The sequence below is a fragment of the Orcinus orca genome, chromosome 20 (genome assembly GCF_937001465.1).
Source record: "Orcinus orca chromosome 20, mOrcOrc1.1, whole genome shotgun sequence".
In the NCBI taxonomy this organism is placed as follows: domain Eukaryota; kingdom Metazoa; phylum Chordata; class Mammalia; order Artiodactyla; family Delphinidae; genus Orcinus; species Orcinus orca.
In genome coordinates, this window is record NC_064578.1 from 875,730 (window position 1) to 894,955 (window position 19,226).

The 19,226-nt window shown below is 65.4% G+C and overlaps 1 protein-coding gene across 2 annotated transcripts in view; it reads left to right on the plus strand.

Moving 5' to 3' along the window:
• Positions 1-19,226, plus strand: part of CBFA2T3 (CBFA2/RUNX1 partner transcriptional co-repressor 3) — an 83,059-nt gene that overhangs the window by 55,049 nt on the left and 8,784 nt on the right. For both annotated transcript variants that reach the window (XM_012536825.3, XM_049702831.1), the window contains exons 2-6: positions 7,006-7,152; positions 10,146-10,223; positions 14,340-14,581; positions 14,700-14,789; positions 19,000-19,181. In XM_012536825.3, coding sequence (XP_012392279.2) covers positions 7,006-7,152; positions 10,146-10,223; positions 14,340-14,581; positions 14,700-14,789; positions 19,000-19,181 — 739 coding nt within the window. The remainder of the gene's footprint in view (positions 1-7,005; positions 7,153-10,145; positions 10,224-14,339; positions 14,582-14,699; positions 14,790-18,999; positions 19,182-19,226) is intronic.

Here is a 19,226-nt window from a genome sequence, read left to right on the forward strand (position 1 = left end):
CGTGGGCACTCGGGAGCTGTCGGGGCCTTGGAGGACACGGAGATGAGGCCGTGCGGGCCCCGAATGTCACACACAGAGTTTGGACCTGATGGGAAAGCACCTCGCTTACTGTGACTCTGGGCCCTGCTGTCCCCATCCATAAGCGGGGTGATAGCGGCGTCTTCCTCGAGGGCTGGTGTGGGATGAAGGGTCCCGGGAGCCCAGGCTGGGCCCCGATGGATGGGCTGCCCCGCCCTGGGCAGGGTGTCTGTGGGGATGGGACACTGCAATCCTCCCGGGAGAGTCTGGCCTGAGCAGGACAGAGTGTGCCCGGAGGCGCCGGGGACGGGTGGCTATGTGCCCTCGCTGGGGACACCTCGGGCTCTTCCCGGGACACCTGACACCAGCCAGCTGCTGCCCTGCCCGCAGGCCTTCCGAGGACGGAGGACGGGGCTCCAGAGGACACCTGACTGGGAAGGTTCCCCTCCAGTCTCTGGCCGAGGCTCTGGGCTGGGGGTTCAGGACTGGCGTCTGCCGAAAGGGAGCCTGTGGGGCTGGCGAGGCTCTGACCGTCCCGCTGTCCGTGGACCATCTCCCCGTTCCCTTGGGCCTGACTCCACAGCATTTGTGGAGCACCTGCTGTGCGCTTGGCCCTACTTTGGGCACTTGGTTTCGCTGAGAAAGACGGTCGCATTCAGGCAAAGGCGTGGAGGAGAGTGTGGGAGGTGAGGGCAGAGAGGGGACGGCCAGTCACAGAGGGTCCTGGGGCACTCTCAGGATGCCGGCTGAGGGGCAGGGGGCCACCTGGTAATGCTCTTAGGAAACGTGTCTCAGGGGCCAGCTCGCCCCTCTGCCTCCAAGAAAGTCCGGCGTCCTGTCCACCTCGGCAGGAGCTTTAGAACCTCGGCCGGCTGCCCGGCCCAGGGCGGAGGCCAGCACTTCAGAGCCGGGCCCAGTGGGGCTCCCTCCTCGTCCCCTACCTACAGCTGTGGAGGCTGAGGCCGGGCCGTGTGCCCAGGGGCCACCCGCTCGCAGGGGAGGGGCCGAGGCGCAGGGCTCCTCCTCAGGATGCAGGCCTCCTGCCGAGCCTCCCACGGGCCTGGGGAGCCCTGCCTGCCTGCGGGTCAGTGCCGGGGACCGGGTGTGGGTGCGCCACAGCTCACGTCCTGAGACCCCACAGAGAGAGTGGCCTCTGGGCCCTGAGCCTCGGTCTCCTCATCTGCCACCTCCCAGGCCGGGGGACCCGTGTGGCCTGCTCAGCTCAGGCCCGGCTCGCAGTCCGGACTCTGTCACCGTAGCTGTGCTACCCGTCGGTACCGGCCCACCTTCCCACCTTCCCACTTCCTGCGGCTTCTCTGAGGGTCAAATGAGGTAACGGCAGAATCAGAGCACAAAAGATGAAAGCGGGGCCCGCCGTTTCTGCGGCGCACGGATGGGGAATGGGCTGTGCCGGTGCTCATGGCCCCCCTCCCGTGGAGGGTTCTAGAACCCCAGGGCTGGGAGCGCTGGGCTGTGGCCGGTTCTCAGACGGGCAGGGCGGGCTGGGAACACAGGAGGCAAGGACAGTGATGGATGGGGTGGCTTGTTCCGCACACTCAACGTTCTTTCCCACCGGCTGCGCCCGGCTCAGAGAGCAGCTTCCTCTGTCAACAGATTAGTGACGTGTAGTGGGAACTGGAGCCGCGGTCTGGGAAAGACGCAGGGTCTCCCGGGGCCCTGGGGAGCGCCGCAGGGGTCTGGGAATGTTCTCGAGGGCTGGGAGTGCGGGGCAGTGGGTGGGGCTGCGACAGAGGCCAGGGGAGGAAGTCCAGCCCCGAGGGGGGCCGCTCGCGTCTCACCCTCCAGCTCACTGGGTGTCACCAGCGGGGACCACCCCCCGCCCTACAGGATCGGAATGGGGCGGTGGGGAGCGGGGGACGGACAGTTAGAAGATTGGACGGGGACCGCCTCCAGCGGCAGCCCTCGGGGCAGGTGGTAAGACTCTGGGGCCGCCTCCAGCCCTTTCTCAGCTGTGTGAAAGAGCAGGTCGCCTAGCCTCTCTGTGCCTCGGTTCCCCATCCATAGGATGGAGCAGAGCACCGTCTGCCTCCGAGGGCTGTGAGAGGGTCACGAGTCACTGGCTGGGCGCCTCGCCCCTGTCTGCCTACCTCTGAGCCAGGACCATGGGTGCGGGGTTTGGCACCCCTGGAGATGTCTCCCGCCCGGCAGCACAAGGGCCGCCGTTCTGGTCGAGGCGCTGTGCGGGACTCCAGGAGAGCTGGCGGGGAGCCCCGGTTGGGGATAAGCCCAGACGTGTCTTCAGATTCCGCCCCATCTTCTGCTTCATTTCTGTGTGGGATTCTGGGGCTGCCGTGGCTGCTGGCTTGGCCCCTGGCTGCTGACGGGGCTGGGGAAGGGACAGGGATGCTGTGGCCGGCCCGATTCTTCCTCCCTGGAGCTCTAACATCTGGAAAGAGCCCGAGGAGTTGGGAAGGTGGTCCTTGTGCTCCCCTGCCGCAGAATCAGGGCGCCCGGGGCATTACCCACTGACTCAGAGCAATGAACCTGCCCCGGCCTCAAACCCCAGGCAGCTGCCCTTTCCGTGTTCTGGTCAGCCCATGCAGGGAGCCCTGGGTTGGCTTCAGAACTTTCTAGTCTCCCAAGTGATTGCAGGGCGCGGGGGCCTGAGGCTCTGATGGAGAGTCCCCAGGCTTGGTCCCTGCTGCCCTCAGGCTCTGAGACCCTGAGCAAGTCACTTGTCCTCCCCAAGCCTCAGTTTCCCCATCTATAAAATGGGCGCGATGGCAGGACCTGCCTCCTGGGGCTGCTATTGAGGTGCAGTGTGTCCTCGAGCAGGGGTATGGAATGCTTAGTCAAAGTCGGTCCCTGGGGTCCTGAGGGGTGGGCAAGCTGAGGCATGAGGGGCATGTGCTAAGCCATCATGGGGGAAGCTGTTAATTTATATATTAATCTCATAAGAAACAAGGAACTTAAAACTTGACATACATTCAGCTGCCTGGGCCCCATAATCGACCTGCTAGATCAGAGCTCCCTAAAAGGGGGCTTGTGTAGGAGGACCCCTGGTGTTGGGTGGAGGGTCTCGGGCTGAGGACCCCCAATGACCCTAGAATCAGGAGTGGGGGAAACGCAGACCCAGGGTGGGTGCAGGGGGACCGTTCGAGCCCGGGGTCCCATGGATGGGGTCAGTGCCTCTCATAGGCGGGGCACAGGATGCCACGGTACAGGGGATCTGACAGCGCCTTCTGGGGGGGCCATGAGGATCCAATGAGATGCCGTGTGGACGTGCAGCACACGGGGCCTGGCTTCCCCCGGGGCTGAGGACCCCTGGGAGTGGACGCTGGGGGCAGAGGTACCTGAGAATGGGGGAGGGGGGAAGAGCTGCCCCACAAGGCCGGCCCAGGTTTTCTGGGTGGAGTCTGGAACTTGCTCGGATGTCCCCCCTGCCGCAGCCTTGGCGGGGGTGGGAGCTGCACCCTCACCGGCCCCCAGCAGTCAGCACCCAACAGCGGGCCCCTCCCCAGGCCCCCGCGTCCTGGCCAGCTCCTGCTCGTGCTGGCTTGTGGGTGCAGGGTCCTGCCTACACGGCCCTACCCAGGCTGCCAGATGGGCAGTAAAGTTGTGCCCTAGCCCTCGGGGGCCCAAGCCTCGCAGTGGGTCTTCGGGGGTGAGGGAGCAGCCCTTGGCTTGCGCGGGCCCTTGAAAGGGGCTGGGCAGGAAGCCGGCTCCTGGGAGAGTGAGGCTGCCTGTCTGGCAGCTCGTTAGCCGTGTGCCCTGAGGCCACGCAGGCCAGAGGCGGGCAGGCTTGGCTCCAGCGCAGGCTGACCCGGGCTCCACACACAGCTCGGGGGTGCAGAGGTGGCGAGAGGACGGTGATAATAGCTACCGCCGCGGGTGGCGTGACCACGGCGGGCGCTCGGCCCCCCACCAAGAACGCTTCTCCTCCTCCTCTGACCCATGCTGCACCCCGGGGAGGCGGGGAGCCTGGCTCAGAGGCAGCCACTCGTCAGGAGGGTGGGACTCAGCTCCCTCGCACCCTGCTGTCCTCGCTCGGCGAGCCCCAAGGAAGGCAAGGGTGCAGAGTGAGCTGTGGGTGCGCCCACAGCCCCTCAGCAGCCCTCGTGTCGGCCCACCTTGGAGGCAGGGCAGCCAGGACCCCCCGACCTGCCCCTCTGGCCCCTGAGCAGGGAGACCCCTCTAGGAGGGAGGCCGGTGGTGACCTCATTCTCGTGGCCGGCCTTCCAGAAACCCTGCGACAGGTGAGCCGGGAAACAAGGTCATCTCGGGGGGTCACGTGCCAGGGGAGCTAGAGACCCTCACGTCTCACGTGGGGACACCTCTCCTGAGGACATGAGGTCAGAGCTGGACCCCCAGGAGGGAAGGGGGAGTGGTCCGGGGGGGTGTGAGGGCTCGGAGCTGGGGCTCTGGGTGTCGTGGGAGCGGGCCGGGGGGTAGGACCCTGGGAAGCCCCACGTGCAGGGGAAGCTGCTGGAGGGTTTCAGGCAGGAGAGATGACGTCTACTGGATGCTGTGCAGAGCCTTCACTGGCTCCCTACTGCCCACCAGCCCGGCCCAGCCAGCCTCCTGTCGATTCCCTGCACAGCTAGAGGCCCTGCACACTCCCTGCTGCCTTTGTGTTCTCTGTTCCTGGACCACAATTGCTGTCGCTCGCCGTCTCCACACCACCTCTGCTCTTCCCCGAGGGGCTCTGTCACCTTCTGCTTTATGGCTTGGGGTGCGTGCCGAGGGCAGCCTCCACAGCAGGGTCCTGGCGCACAAGTTGCTCTGTAAACCGTGACCAAATTTCACTGAGCGCTTTGCCCTCAGCCTTTACAGAGTCAGCTCAGAGAGGTGAGGTGACTGGCCCTAGGTCACACAGCCAGCCAGGAGGCAATAGAGCCAGACTCAAACAAGATTCAAGACCTGTAGGGTTTCTTGTGGGGTTTCCACTGTGCACAGCCCCTGGGGGCCCAGGACCCAGGGCTGGAGGTGGGACCTGGGAGAGCCGCAGGGGTGCCCCCACCCAGCCAGCCCAGAACCTCCATCCACCTGGGTTTGCTGCCTCTCCTGCAAGGAGGAGAGTTCGCGTTGCTGTCAACCAGGCCTTGGAACCCTGCAGATCCACCCAAACCATACGTGCTGTGTGCCCTTGGTGGATGGCTGCACCTCTCTGTGCCTGTAAAACAGGGCTGGCAGCAGCGTCCCCCTCACAGGGTTTCCTGGGAACAGGAGCCACGACTGTCATCTTCCAGGAGCGTGTGTGTGTCTCCTTTGTAAGTGGACAGCCTCGGGCCTGCTTTCCGGGCACCAGCAGGGCACTGCCCGCTCCGTCCACAGGCCCGGCAGGCATCAGTGGGGTGGGCGCAAGACTCCTTGCGATGTGGCACCCTCGTCATCGCGGGCACACTCGGTCCGCCCTCCCTGATGGCCCCCTCCCGCCGGCTTCTCTCCATCCACTTCTCTGGTCTGCTCCACCCATGATGCTGCAGTGAAGGCCCGACGTGGAAGGGCTTTGGAAGGTCCGACCAGGCCCTGCATCCCCGGCGTCCCAGTCTGGCACCCTAAGCGCCCTCCCTGGCCTGCTGGCGGGACTGCCTGCCCCAGGGTGGCCTGGTCAGATGAAGGGCTGGCCAGGATGGGGCTGCACCCCACAGAGGTGGCCTGGAGCCCACGGCGCTGGCCACGTTTTCCTTCTTTGGTTGTCACTGGAGACTGGCCGCCAGCCCCGTAGCCAGGCGTGGCGTTGACGGGCCCCCACAGCTGTGGCACACGTGTGCCAAGCCGTCAGCCTCCTGACAGACGGGCTGTTGGGGGGCAGGGCGCCCGGCGGGAGGGAGGCCAGCTGAGTGGACAGCAGGTGCTGCGAGGCCGGGTGGCTGCTGGTGAGCGGCTGCTTCCCCCTTCCATGGGGCCCGGTGGGGAGGGGGCTTCTCGGCTCTCACCCCCTGGGCCCTGGAGTGCCGAGGGCATCTCCTCTCTGTAAAGGGGGATGTGGGAGCGATGAGGGGAGGTCTGCGCGGTCTGGGGCACAGGTAGCGGTAAATGCCGTTCATTAGCATCATCGCTGTTCACGGAGGTGGCGGCCCGGGTGCATGTGCGTCTCCACCTCTGCCCAGATCGTGCGGGACCCCTGGGAGGGGAGGATGGGCAGAGGCAGAGGGACAGAGCTGTAGTCCTGGTGGTGGCTGACAGGTGTCAAGCCTGGCCCCCGGGAGACTCCGTCAGTGTCAGCAGGGCGAGCAGTGGCTGCGGCGACGTGGGCTGTGCCTGTTCGTTACAGGCGGGGACGCCCACCCACGATCCCAGCCACTGCTCCCGGGTCTCTGCGGCCTGCCCCGGTGCTGGCTGAGCCTGAGCTAAGATGAGGGGGGAGGCCCAGAGGCTCACCCCCCTCCACCTGCAAAGAATACCTGGGCAGCTGCGGCCCCGGGGGCCTCCCTGGCAGCCTGTTACAAGTGTGGAGTCTCAGGCCCGCTCCGGACCTGCTGAGTTCAGGAATGGGGGTGGGGAGGCTGTCTGCACATGCCCTCCAGGAGGGGCTGATGCAAGCAGAGTCGGGGTACCGCAGGCTTGGGGGATGCCGCCCGACTCCCTGGTCTGCAGGAGAGACAATCCAGGCTCCCCCAGGGCCACTTCCACAGTGAGAACTCCAGCCCGGCTCTGGCTGGCCAGAGTTCTGAAAACTACACCCTCCAGCCCACCTGATATGGGCCGACCCAAGCCAGCTCTCCGGTCCTAGGTGGGTGGGATGTCAGCCACCTGTGAGCACACCTGGGGCTTATCTAGGGCAGGCTGGGGCCTGGGACGGGCTCTGTAGGCAGAGCCGGAAGCTACCTGGGGGCCATCTGGGAGTCGCCCACCTGGGCCCCCAGCAACATAGGCCCACGTCCAGCTGCTGGGGCCCTTAGCCGGGAACCAGGTGGGGCTGGGCAGTGCCGACCCCTGTGCCCCTCGGCCTGCTTCACCCGTGCTCTCTCTCTCTCTGTCTCTCTCTCCTTTCCCCCACCCCGGTGGCCGTGACGCCCACAGCGGACCGGAAGGAGAAGGCCTCCGCGATGCCTGGCTCCCCAGCCGAGGTGAAGACGCAGCCCCAGGCCACGCCCCCCAGCATGCCACCCCCGCCGCCCGCCGCGTCCCAGGGGGCCACGCGACACCCCCCCTTCACACCCCACACAAGTGAGTAACCCCAGGGCCCGGCCCCGAGGGGCACAGCGGGGAGAGGCACCTCCGGGGGTCCCTCGAGCCCATCAAGGTCCGAGCTTCCATCCTGGACCTGTAAACGCCCCTGTTGGGCCTTTAAGAGGGAGGATGTCATCATGGGTCAGGGCCCAAGCTTTGAGGTTCGGGTCCCAGCTCTTCTGCTTCGTAGCTGTGAGGCTTTGGGCAAACTTCTTAACCTCTCTGGGCCTGGCGTTCCTCATCTGCAAAGCCGGGCTGGTCATGGCCCCTGCCTCAAGGAGCTGCTGTGAGGGCGAGTGAGTTAGAAGTTCTTAGCACGGTGGGCACACGGTGAGCATTCTGTCAAGGTTAGCCGCTATACTGGAGCTCAGAGAGGGATGAGGGATTCCCCATGGTCACACAGCAGGTCACTTGCATGTGGGTGAATCCTTTTTGGGCCCGCACGCCCTGGAGGGCCCATTGGAGGCAGCTGTGGCCTTGGAGGAGCTCTGCGGCCAGGCCTGAGCCGGGTGTGTGGGTGGGCCAGGAGCTGGGGTCAGGGGGGCCTCGGCTGCCAGCAACGTGGTGGTATCTCGCTGGCCCTGGGCCCTGGGTTGAGCGTCTCGGCACACACAGAGGGTCTGGGTGGGCTTCGGAATCCACAGGCACCACCTGAGCCCCGGTCCTTTGAGTCAGAGCAGTTGAGAAGGAGACCCCCGGCTTGGGCTGCTGGGGGGGACACTGTTCCCTGTCCCCTCGACCAAGGGCTCAGCAGTGTGTCCTAGGTGTTTCTGGCGGGCAGTCCACGTGCCTCCCCCACCCACATGTTCAGAAGCCAGAAAGCCCCACACCGGGGGACCCTTCCCCAGGCTTTGAAACCCTAATGAAGCCCGTCTCTGGGGCAGGAACCTCAAATGCCTTGGCCTGGTGGCCCCTGGCTCCCACCGGCTTCATCGGGCTCCACTCCCCCCACCCGGGGTCCTGGGCTGTGCTCAGAGCCCAGGGTGGGCCCCAGGGCCCGGCCTGCTCCTTTTATATCTGGGCGTGAAGGGTACTGGTTCTGCCCTCCGAGGCCAGGCAGCGGCCCCCACCTGGAGAAGGAGGTCGGGCTGGGCCCCTTGTTGTAGGATGTTGGCTGTGAGCTGGTCTCTGTTGGGAGATGGGGCAACACCACCTGCTCCCGGGAGCAGCCACCTGAAAGCAGGGCGACCCCTGCACGGTAGGAGCTTAATGGCCAAGCACCCCTCCCCACACATCGCTTGGCACAGAATGTTCCAGCTTCTGTTCCCCCGGGGTCGGTCTGAGTGAGGGTCCCTACATGTGCCGGAGACTGGGGTGGGCCCTGCCCTGCCTCCCGCCCCGGGGCCCTGCCCTCCGCCATCCTGGGTGCACAGCCTGCACTGGCCGCACAGGAGTGGCCAGAGGTGGCCGTGCTTTGTCTCATTCACTCTTCTCGCCCGGGGACTGTCACCCCTCCCTCTTTTCCAGAAGAGTCAGTCCTCACCTCGGGCTGAGCCGCAGGCCGGTCTCCGTCCACGGACCGCTGCCTCCGCGTGCGGCCTCGTGGGTGGAGAGGGGAGGCTGCAGCCAGGCGAAACTTCCCCCGCGTACGCTCAGCCCGGGCGGGAAAAGGAGTTCTTCCTGACGGGGCAACAGCAGCTCCCCCTGGGAAGATGACCTGCCCCGAAACTGTTGTCCGGGTTCCAAGCAGGAGAGACCAGCAGAGACCATCTGAGGGTCTGGTCGAGGGCTCCGACCCGGGGACCCCAACCCTCATGGGCGTGACTCCCTGGCCTGCTTTTCTTCCCGGTCCAGGAGCCCGTGTTCCAGACAGTGCTGGTCTGGGAACCAGATGTTCCAGGCTGTGGACTGGGCTGGGGTCAGCTGACGCCACCGGCTCGCCTCCGTGAGGCCTGGGAACAGACGTGCGGGTGGCAGCCTGCGTGTGGCTCAGGGTCCGTCCCCTCTCGTTGGGGTCCTGGCTCCGTTTAGGGCATGGAGGTTATGAGAGACAAGAGCGTCTTTCTTTCCTAAGCTGACGCCTAGTGCTCTCTGGCTGCTGGGGGCTTTTGTCTTAAGTGTCAGGCTTCCTCCAAGGTGGCCTCAGATTCGTTCCCTAACCCACGAATTCCCTGAAAGCAGGGGGGTTAACCACGTCTGTGCACCTGCTGATGGGAGCCAGAGTAGACGGAGCCCCCGCGTTCCCTGTGGATTCCTGCCAAGAACCTCCCCAGATTCCCCAGGACCGGCCTGCGAGCCAAGCTGACCAGAGACTGACCTTGAGCCATGGCTTGAGGGCTGTGGTTCTCCTTGCCTGGTGACTGCCCTGGGCACGAATTCATTTTAGAGTTGAAGCTGTGGTGTGGCTCGGGACTGGGGCGGAGGGCTGAGAGACCTCTGGGGAGGGATGTAAGGAGCTACTCGGCAGCGGGGACGACCCTTAAGGGGCTAGCGCTCCATCCTGCCCCCTGTGACGGGGGCTCAGTCTCTGTTTACAGTGGTACAGCTTGTCTCCTTGTGGCTTTTGCCCACTAACTCCAGCTCAGACGAATCAAATCTCTCTTCCTCTTCGGTGCTTCTGCCCTTCGCGGCAGCTCGGACCTGGGCTTCGTTTCGGAACCACCATTGGTTTGTCTGTTGACCTCAAGCCCATCACCTGGGCTCCGGGTCCCTGAGGATGGTGCCGAGTGGGGTCACCAGGCGCTTTCCAGAAACACAGCTGTTAAGAGCCAGGGTGTCCCACCCGTACCCAGGGAGGTGCCAGAACCCTTGTGGAGCCCCAGATGTTCCCGCCAGAAACGGCCCTAAGACATCCCCTGGTCCAGCCCATTTCTCAGAGAAGGAAGCCGAGGCCCAGAGAAGGTTGTGGACTGGCCCAAGGTGGTGACAGAGTGCCAATCCCCAAAACGCTGTCGAGAGGCAGGGGAGGGGCCGACCGTAGACACCCCCCAGGGCAGCGTCCGGTGCCCGGCCTCCTTCCTCACAGCGTGCTTTTCTTATTTTGCTTACAGATCGAGAGGACGGGCCTGCGATGTCTCTGCCCCACGGCCGTTTTCATGGCTGCTTAAAATGGTCTATGGTCTGTCTTTGTAAGTAAAATAACAAAAACCACGGCCTCCCGGGAGCTCCTCACCCGGCGCCCACTCCTCTGCCTGCACCCCTGCATCTGCCGGGCGAGGCCTCTTAGGGGATGGAGCCCAAGGGACAGACCCAGGAGAGCAGAGCAGCCAGGATCCCCGAGTCACAGACTGAGTTCACACCCAGCCCTGCCGCTCGCGCGCTCTGTGGCCTCAGGCAGGCGGATGGCCTCGCTCAGCTTCCTTTTCCCCAACTCAAAACAGGGCGAGTCAGGCAGGTCCCAGAGTTGCAAGAAGGTCAGATGTCAGTGGCCAGTCCACAGCCCATCTCAAGGGCAGACCCCACGCTTACCCTTCCAGGCACAGTGTCCACAGGCAGGGACCACCACCTGTAGAAAGAAAGTTACGGAGCCCGCGCCAGGGGTGATCACACGAAGCCCTGGGCCACGCCAGCATGAAGTCTGGCCCACACGGGGTGCTCAGCAGATGTTGTCACTCGTGGACGTTCCCGTCCAAGCGCCCAAGCCGCAGCTGATGCCCTTAGGCGAGGCTCTCATGGGGCGATGCTGGCAGTGTGCGTCAGCCAGCGAGCGCGGCGGGCTCGCCCATCTGGACCGGCCCGATGTAAGCCCAGGTGTGGCATCGTCTAGGGCCCGGCGTGTCCACGGAGCTGCAGTGCTGTGCGGCCTGTGAGCTTTGTGTGGACAGGAGGATGGCGATTCCCAGCACCAAGGCTGGGAGGGGGGCTGGCGGGAGGGGCTGTTTTCAGTGCCTCGTCCTAGCCCCCCCGGCCCAGGCCCCGGGACTGGGGGAGCCGTGGGGTGCTGCGCTGTGCCCCCAAACCTCGGCCGGGACACGTGTGGTCTATCTTAGTAACACACCTGTTGCGGGAATGAAAGCACTTGTGGCCGAGGGTTATTTTCGGCGTCTCTTTAGCAAGCGGCTGAGACTGCCCGGCAGCCTGGGAGGGAGCGCAGCGAGCGAGGGCAGGCCGGCCGCCGGGAGGACCAGGCACCGAGGGCGAGCGGGTAAGGGCGCCACGGGGAGGCCAGGCCAGGGGCTGGCGGGCGGGGTCCCAAGAGGCATGGGTAGCCGCACGTCTTCGAGGCCCCTGAGGATCCAGACCCCGAGCGACGGCCCAGCTCTGCCGTGAGTGACCAGGAGCCCCTGCTGCGGTGAGGTCCCCATGCAGCAGGCCACCTCCCGGCCTGTCTGGGGTGACTGCCAGCGGCTGTCATCAGTCTCGACAAGGGTGTGTGTGTGTGTGTGTGTGTGTGTGTGTGTGTGTGGGCATCAGCTCCACAATGACAGAGAAAATTAGCACAACAGCAGGGTCTTCTGGTCCAAGGGTGCCCTGGACACACCTCGGAGAGGGTGAGGGACAGGGCCCTTCGTGTTCTGTGTCTGGAGCTCCTTCCATCCCAGAGCGAGAGGAAGTCCCCAGAGTGACTGTCCTGTAGGATTACCCCTGAGCCGGCGTGTCACCTGTGGGTCCTGGAAGGAGCTTCTAAGGTCGCCCAGACCAGGGGGGCAAACAGGTTTCAACCTGCACTCTGTCTCCAGGGAGGGAGAAGCGGGACCAAGGGCCGAGTGAAGGGCGCGGGCCCCGGAGCGGAGCGGGTCACCACGCCTGCAGCCTGCCCCCTCTCGGGACACAGAGGCAGCACGTCTGTTTTGGCGCCAACCCTGGCTTTCCACCAGTGCTTTCCAAACGTCTGTTACGTGGGGCCGGTTATCGATGAGCCATCACCCAACACGTAAAAGCAATCAGGTCAGGCGTTTCCGGCACCTTCCGGTGGGAGAAGGATAACCTGGGTCCTGCGAGGGGGAGCATGCAGCAGACGGAACACCCCGTCCTCCGGGCCCAGAAGCCCCACCTCTGGTTTGGGCCGAGGGCCGTGTGCTGATGAGGAAATGGGGGCCAGGCCCGAATCTCACCCGCACGGCATGTCTGGGCTGGTCCAGGACGTCCACTCCCAACCAGGGTGCTTATCTTGCGCCCACAAGGGCTGGGCCGCGTTCGTCTGCCTCTGAGGGTCTGCGGAGTGCCGGGGCCCCCGGGGGACGGGAGGCGACCTTGAGCACCGTGGGTGCTGCCCAGGGACTGCGAGGCCCCTTGCCTGGGGCTTAGGTGGCTGTCCCTGGCCCGCAGCTCAGGGCGGGGGGGGGGGGCCGGGGGGAGCGTTCGCAGGTGTCGCCGGCAGGCGGGTCATGGAAGCTGAAGGTGCAGAGCCGCCCAGACAGTGGGCTCGGGGTTAACGGGGGGCGCCAGTTCCAGCTCCGAGGGGAGGGCACAGGCCTAGGGCTGGAGGGGAGCTACCTCCCACAGGCCTGCAGGGGCAGGTGGAGCCGGCAACAGGGACCTGGAGAGCCAAGCCCTGGGATAGCCGAGGCCCAGGGAGGAGGGACGGGCATGCGGTCACCTCACGTGATCCCGCCCTTGCAGGCTGGGCGAGGCCAGGACGGCGGAGGTCACCCCCAGAGCCAGGTCAGGATAGCCGGGTTGGCGTGGTCTGGAGGGGCAGAGCGACACACCCTCCGTCCGTGCTGTGGCTGTTCAGAAGGGGCCGCTTCCCAGAGCCGAGCCCAGCAGCATCCCCATCCCGGAGAAGGGGGCTGCTGCTCCCCCGTCTCCACACACACAGGCCCCGGCAGATGCTGGAGCCCTGGAGAAACCCGGCCCTGAGAAAACAGCAGCTCTGAGCTGTCCTGCGTCCCCAGATCCCTAGTCCGGCGAGGCGTGAGCACACGGCCTCTGCACAGACCCAGCCAGACAAGGCGGGAGGGCCAGGGCTCGGGCCTTGGGGACCACAGTTGAGTGAGTGAGAAGTGCGCCTGCACGTGTGCATGTGCTAGTGTGCACGTCTATGTGTGCTGTGTGGGTGTGCACATGGGTGCGCCGTGGGGCTACATTGCATCGTGCCCGTGTGTGCACATGTGTGCAAGTGTGCATGTGGGGTGTGCTTGTGGGCATGTGTGTGCACGTGTGTGCGTGTGTACATAGGTCTTTGTGGGCTGTGCACTGGGTCCGTGTGCACATACGTGTGTGCATGCGTGCAGTGCATATAGGCCTGTGTGCAAGCACGCGTGAGGTGTGTGCACGTGTGTGCACATTTATGTATCTGTGCGTGCGCGTATACGCGTGTATGCGAGCATGAGTGCACGTGTGTTTGGCATGTTGCGTGAGGTGCGTGCAGGGCTGCTGAGGGAGGGAAGGTGCGTGGAGTGCAGGGTGTGGGCGAGGGTGGGCTTCGGGACGGTCGTGTAGGGAGCACAGACGTGCGCAGGAGCGGGAGTTGGGTGTGCGAGCAGGAGTGTGAAGGCGCGGGTCCCGTGCAGCCTTCCCGTGTCCAGACCCCCTCCGCCATCACCGAGGGTCCTGGGAGCCCACGACCTCTGATCTCTGTGCAGGCCCTGGTGCAGGGGAGCGGGTGCAGGTGGTCAGGCTCTGCAGGGCTCCCCGGCCCTGGGGCAGACTCAGCTGAGGATCACGGTCCTGCCTCTGGTCCCCTTCACAGCATCCCAGTGTCTGTCACCACAGGCACCCACAGTGCTGCTCCGGGGCCCCCGCACAAGCTCAGCGCAAGCCCCTCGGGTCACCTGCTCGTCCTGCGCACGCAGCTGGGGCCCGTGTGTGCACACGTCCACCCATGCAGCAGCCCCAGACAGCAGCTGTGCGGTGTCCCCCCACCAGCATCCGACCCCGCTTGTCCCGGGGGTCCAGGCTCCCCTGCCCCACCTTGAGCCCCATCAGCCTGGCACCTGCGTAGGCACTGGGGCGTGGCTTTGGGCCGTCGTGGTGGGGGGGTGGTCACTACCCTTTAGGGGGGATGAGGGACCTCCCCGTGGAAGAGGAGGGTGGGCCCGCAGATCCCGGTTGTGGGGAAGCCCCTCTACCTGTTCACAGGAGATGCGTGTCTGCCAGGCAGCGTGCGGCCGTGGTGTCCCCCGGGTGTGGAGGGCCTGACTGCGCGGCCCAGAGCAAAGCCGAAGGGCCGCTGAGCCTGGGCCACGCCTGGATCACGTCTGTACTCCCCCCCTGCCGGGTACCCAGTTTGTGCGTCTGTAGAGGGTGTCCGTGGGGCCCGGCCGCCCTGCAGCGTCTTCAGCCCGCCTCTCCCCGCGCAGTGATGAACGGCAGCAGCCCCTCGCCCACGGCCGTCAGCGGCACCCCGTCCACGCCCAGCGGCTTCAGCAATGGCCCAGCCACCTCGTGCACCGCCGCGCTGTCCACGCAGCAGCTGCCCCCGGCCTGCGGGGCGCGGCAGCTCAGCAAACTCAAGCGCTTCCTGGCCACCCTGCAGCAGTTCGGCAGTGACATCTCCCCGGAGATCGGGGAGCGCGTGCGCACGCTGGTGCTGGGGCTCGTGGTGAGTCGGGTGGGGACGTGGTGACCCCGGGCCGGGCCAGCCCTCAGTCTCTGCCCTCCTCTCCCCGGGCTGAAGCAAGGTGTTTTCTCCCCCTGCCCCGCCCCGCCCCACCCCCCAGAACTCCACGCTGACCATCGAGGAGTTCCATTCCAAGCTCCAGGAGGCCACCAACTTCCCGCTGCGGCCATTCGTCATCCCCTTCCTGAAGGTAGGGACAAACCCACTTCCCCTGCGCTGGGGCCCCAGGAGCCCCGAGTCTTTTCTCTGCCAGCTCAGATCAGCCACTGTTCTCGAGACTCTGACTCCCCTGTCCCCCAGGGGGGATCAGTGCTGACCCGTTGTCACGGCCGACTCCTGCAAGCTCGCTGCCAGGCCAGAGTAGTCAGCCACCCGACCCTGTGCTCGGAGACCAAGCTCCCAGGCTCCATCTTGTTATATTAGTGACCAATACACTCAGCCGCTCGACAAGCTATGTTCTGAGCACCTGCTCTATGCCAGCTGACAACGGCCATAGACTCTGGAGCTACAGGGAGGGTGCCTTCTGAGGATAGAGGAGGGCGAGGGAGGAGAGTGGGGGACAGAGCCAGGCAGCGGGGACAGCACGTGCAAAGGCCCTGAGGCAGGGGTGTGCCTGCTGTGTTTGAGGAGCAGCGAGGGTGTACCCGGAACGGAGCGAGGGGAGGGGGACAGTGGACAGACGGTGGTCATGCGGGTAAGCAGACAGATGGCTGAGCGGGTGTCAGTTGGAAGGCAGCCGTGTGGCCGTCACGGAAGGTAAACAGTGGACCAGGGCCTCTCGGTAGTTGGTGTTGGGTTGGCGGCAGCAACACCAGGGTGTGTGAGCAATGCAGGTTCCCGGGCCCCAGCCCAGACCCACTGAGTCAGAATCTGCATTTTAACAAGGTGCTGGGCAGCGTGTGTGCACAAAACAGGGACAAGCGTTAGACCCGTGTCTCCCCTGCAGTGCTCCTCAGGGCCTTCGCTCCCCTTGAGGGTTGCACATCTCCCAGAGGGGGTGGAGGTGAAATGCTTCCCAAATGTATTTGACCACGGGTGCCCCTGCTGGCGCTCATCTCCTCAGGTCAGGTTCCACAGAGCTCGCTTGGGAGATGCCCGCCCTGGAGCGCCTGGTGGGCTCTCGTTTCCCGGGCCCAGGTGGTGCTCCCAGCCACCTGCACAGCTGCACCCTGGTGGGGCCTGCCTTTCAGAGGGTCGTGAAGACAGGCCATACCAGACGCGCCCAGATGCGAGCCCTGACCCTGCCGCTTAGCCCCCACTGTCCTGGGCCAAGCTAGTTCACCCCTCTGTGCCTCCGTTTCCGCAGCTGTGAAGTGGGAACCGTTCTCAGGCTATTGGGAAGGTTGTGGGGAGACACGCAGGTAAAGACTCTGGGACGCGCTCGACTACCACTGGGCGTCATCACCTGGGGATTTCAGGTGTTCTGCAGACGACGTGTCCTCTGCAGCTGCCCCTGCTGGGCCCCCAGCAGCCCTCGGGGTGCGGGGGGGTGGCCCAGGCACTGCCACTGTTCCCGGTTAACAGGTGGGGAAACTGAGGCCCTGAGGTCCCCGCTGGTGGAGGGGTGGAACAGAGCCGGAGCCCCGACCCCTCCAGCTCCAAGCCTCCCAGCCTGCCCGGGGTGTGCCCCAGGCCCGCACCTCGTTGCAAGGGGACCCCACATCCGCTCCCTCCTCCCGCCTTCCTGCCCACACCCCTCTGAGCTCACTGTGAGCTGGGCTGAGGGTTTGCCCATCTGGCAGTCATTTGCAATTCATCAGCAGCCCTTCCCTGTTCCTCCCTGCTTTCAACGTACTGCTGACTCCACGCTCCCCATCGTGGGGGACGCAGTGCCTGCTTATCCTGTCAGATTAGACATTTACAGCACAGGTCCCACCTGCCCGTGTCCGCTGCCCTTGTTTATCAGAGGAGCAGGAGCAGGGAAAACACGCCGCATCCCCGCGCGCCCCGGCCAGGCCCGCTCGCCCTGGCATCCCCGCATCCTCCCAGGCACACCCCAGTGAGGCGCCAGGCGGGACGCGCCGGCCTGGCAGTGCCTGCCTCTGTGCCCCCTGCCCGCAGCACAGTCATGGGGCTGTCGGAGCTGTGGCGCCCCGATTGCTCTCCTGGTGATGGGGCAGCTGGGTGAGGGCCCTGGGCCGGCGGGCTGTCAGGGACAGAGTCCATTCGTCTGCCAGACGTGGGGCTCCTAGGCATGGCCAGTCCTGTTCCCAGGGCTTGTGGACAAGTCGTCGCGGCCCTGCCTGGGAAGTGCCCCGCCCCTGCCCCCCCCCCTCACGTGGGACCCTGGCCTCTTGAGCACGCAGAGTGCCGCAGGGAGCCTGGGGGCGTGCCGGCCTGCTGGGCGGCCTCGGCTTCCCCACCTGTGACCTGGGAGCAGCGGGGGCACCGCCTTCCTGGGGATTGACGGCCTCCTGGGCCCAACCGTGGCGCACCCACGTGGTGGCCCTTGGCGCCGTCTCCTATAGCAGAGGCAGGAGCAGTGGCCAGCCCGCCCGGCTCAAGCCCAGCTCTGCCCTTGGGCAACCGAAACTCCCACTTCCCAGTCCCCTCCCGGGTCCCTGGGGTGTGACAGCCCACCTCCTCAGGTGGGACTGGGAGAGTTAACTCATGAGAAGCTCGTGGGAGCCTCACACCCAGGATGGGAGGAGCCAGAGCTGCTTGCAGCTCCAGCTGCAGGTGAGGCAGAAGTCAGAGAAGTTAAGTGACTTGCCCACGGTCACACAGCACAGCCAGGGTGGGCAGACACAGGGCCTGCAGTGGAGTGTGGGGCAGTGGAGGAGATCCTTGGGAAAGCAGTGGAAACATCATAAACCTTCACCGAATGGGAGACACCTGCTCCAGTAACACTGACTGCGGGTGTTTATGCAAACGCTGATTTCTCTCCGGCCGGAGTTCCCGTCTGTGAAGGGGGCAGCATGGAACCTTCTTTCAGGTGGCAGAGCTGGGATTCACCAGCTCGGTCTGTCCAGCATCTCAGTGGCGAGGCCTCCGAGGCCCTGGAGACAGAATTGGGGCTGCTGCCCAGGAAGGAGAGGCGCACCGCCCCCCATAGTGTCTATGCATTTCTTCTGGGCCCTGGTCCCCATTCCCCCAGCCAAAGGCCCCAGGTCCCCTGCACCCTCTCCTCAGCCTGACGCTGTGCGGGGCTGAGTGGTGGGGCTTTCTGGAAGCTGGGAGATGCTGCCCCGCCCAGCCAGCCCTCCACCCGTGGCCCCGGCTCGCAGCTGGGTCCAGCCGGCCAGGAATCCAGATGTTTCCATGGCTCTAACACAACCAGCCAGGGCCCGTGCTGTCCCCCGCCCTGCTGCACCAGGAGAGGAGGGGCTGGCGAGGGGGAGGGAGGATGTTTGGCGTCCTCAGACCTCCCGGGACCTCCTTTCCCAGCTCACGCTCCTAACGTGTTCGACAGATGGCGGGCTGGCCGCTGTTCAGCTATCCAAGTAGGAAAAGAACAGGCCTGGCAGCCGGCGCTGCTTGACAAAAACACATTGGCTGCCTGATCGCGTCCGGGTGGATGCGCTAGTGGGGGCTGGTGGTGCAGAGGCGGGAGAGGCTGCCGAAGTGGCTTTGAAACACCGTGAGAAACTTGGGGAACTGCCTTCGTTACAAATACTCAGAACTCTGGCCCTCCCAAGCGGCCTGCCGCTGCGCCCCCACCCAGCCTGGGGAGACCGCCGAGCCCCCGGGGCCCCGCCGTGCTCGCCGGGAGGCCTAGAGCAGAGTGGAGGCAGGAGGGCACGGCAGTTACGCACGGTGGTCACAGGCGGGATCTGCGTTCGAATCCCGTGCCCACCCCCACGTGCCATTCTGCTCCCTGTGCTGTGGTGTCCTTACCCACAAATGTGGAACCCAGTGGTCGTGTCCAACCCCGGGAGGTGACACGCGTGATGGTCCAGAGCGGCGTGGGTACACTGATACCTTCATTCAAGGCTGGGCTGGGAACCCGCAGAAAGTGGGCAGGCAGGACCAGCCAGCGCACGTTGGGGTCTGCGGCAGGTGTGCTGGGGTCCTGCTCATCCACTACGGTGACTGTGTGCAGGGCTGCCCCGTCCCCTCTGAGCCTCACTCTCCTTCTCCGTGCGGGCGGTCGTCTGGGGCCTGTTTCCTCAGGCGCAGGCAGCGGGTCCTAGTGAGGAGCCCGCCTCGATTTCTCCAGATGCCAATGCAGGAGGGAGCTTGGTGAAGGGGAGAAACCCCAAACCACTGGGTCTCCTGGGGGGCGTGGTCCCGCCCTCATCCCCAGGCTGTAGCAGAGGAACTCGAGGCCCAGAGCGGTCATGCAGCTTGCCCAGAGTCACACAGCAAGGCTGGCCGCTGGTATCCCTGCCTCACCTCCAAGCACCTGGCGCCCTGACCTCAGTCAGCAGCCAGTCCAAGCCCCTCCCCGCCCCCCACAGGCTAACCTGCCCCTGCTGCAGCGGGAGCTCCTGCACTGCGCCCGCCTGGCAAAGCAGACCCCCACCCAGTACCTGGCCCAGCACGAGCAGCTCCTGCTGGATGCCAGCGCCTCTTCCCCCACCGACTCCTCGGAGCTCCTACCGGAGGTCAACGAGAACGGCAAGAGGAGGACACCTGACAGGTACCTGGGGGGACGGTGGAGGGGCCGGCTCTCTCCCTACCTGAC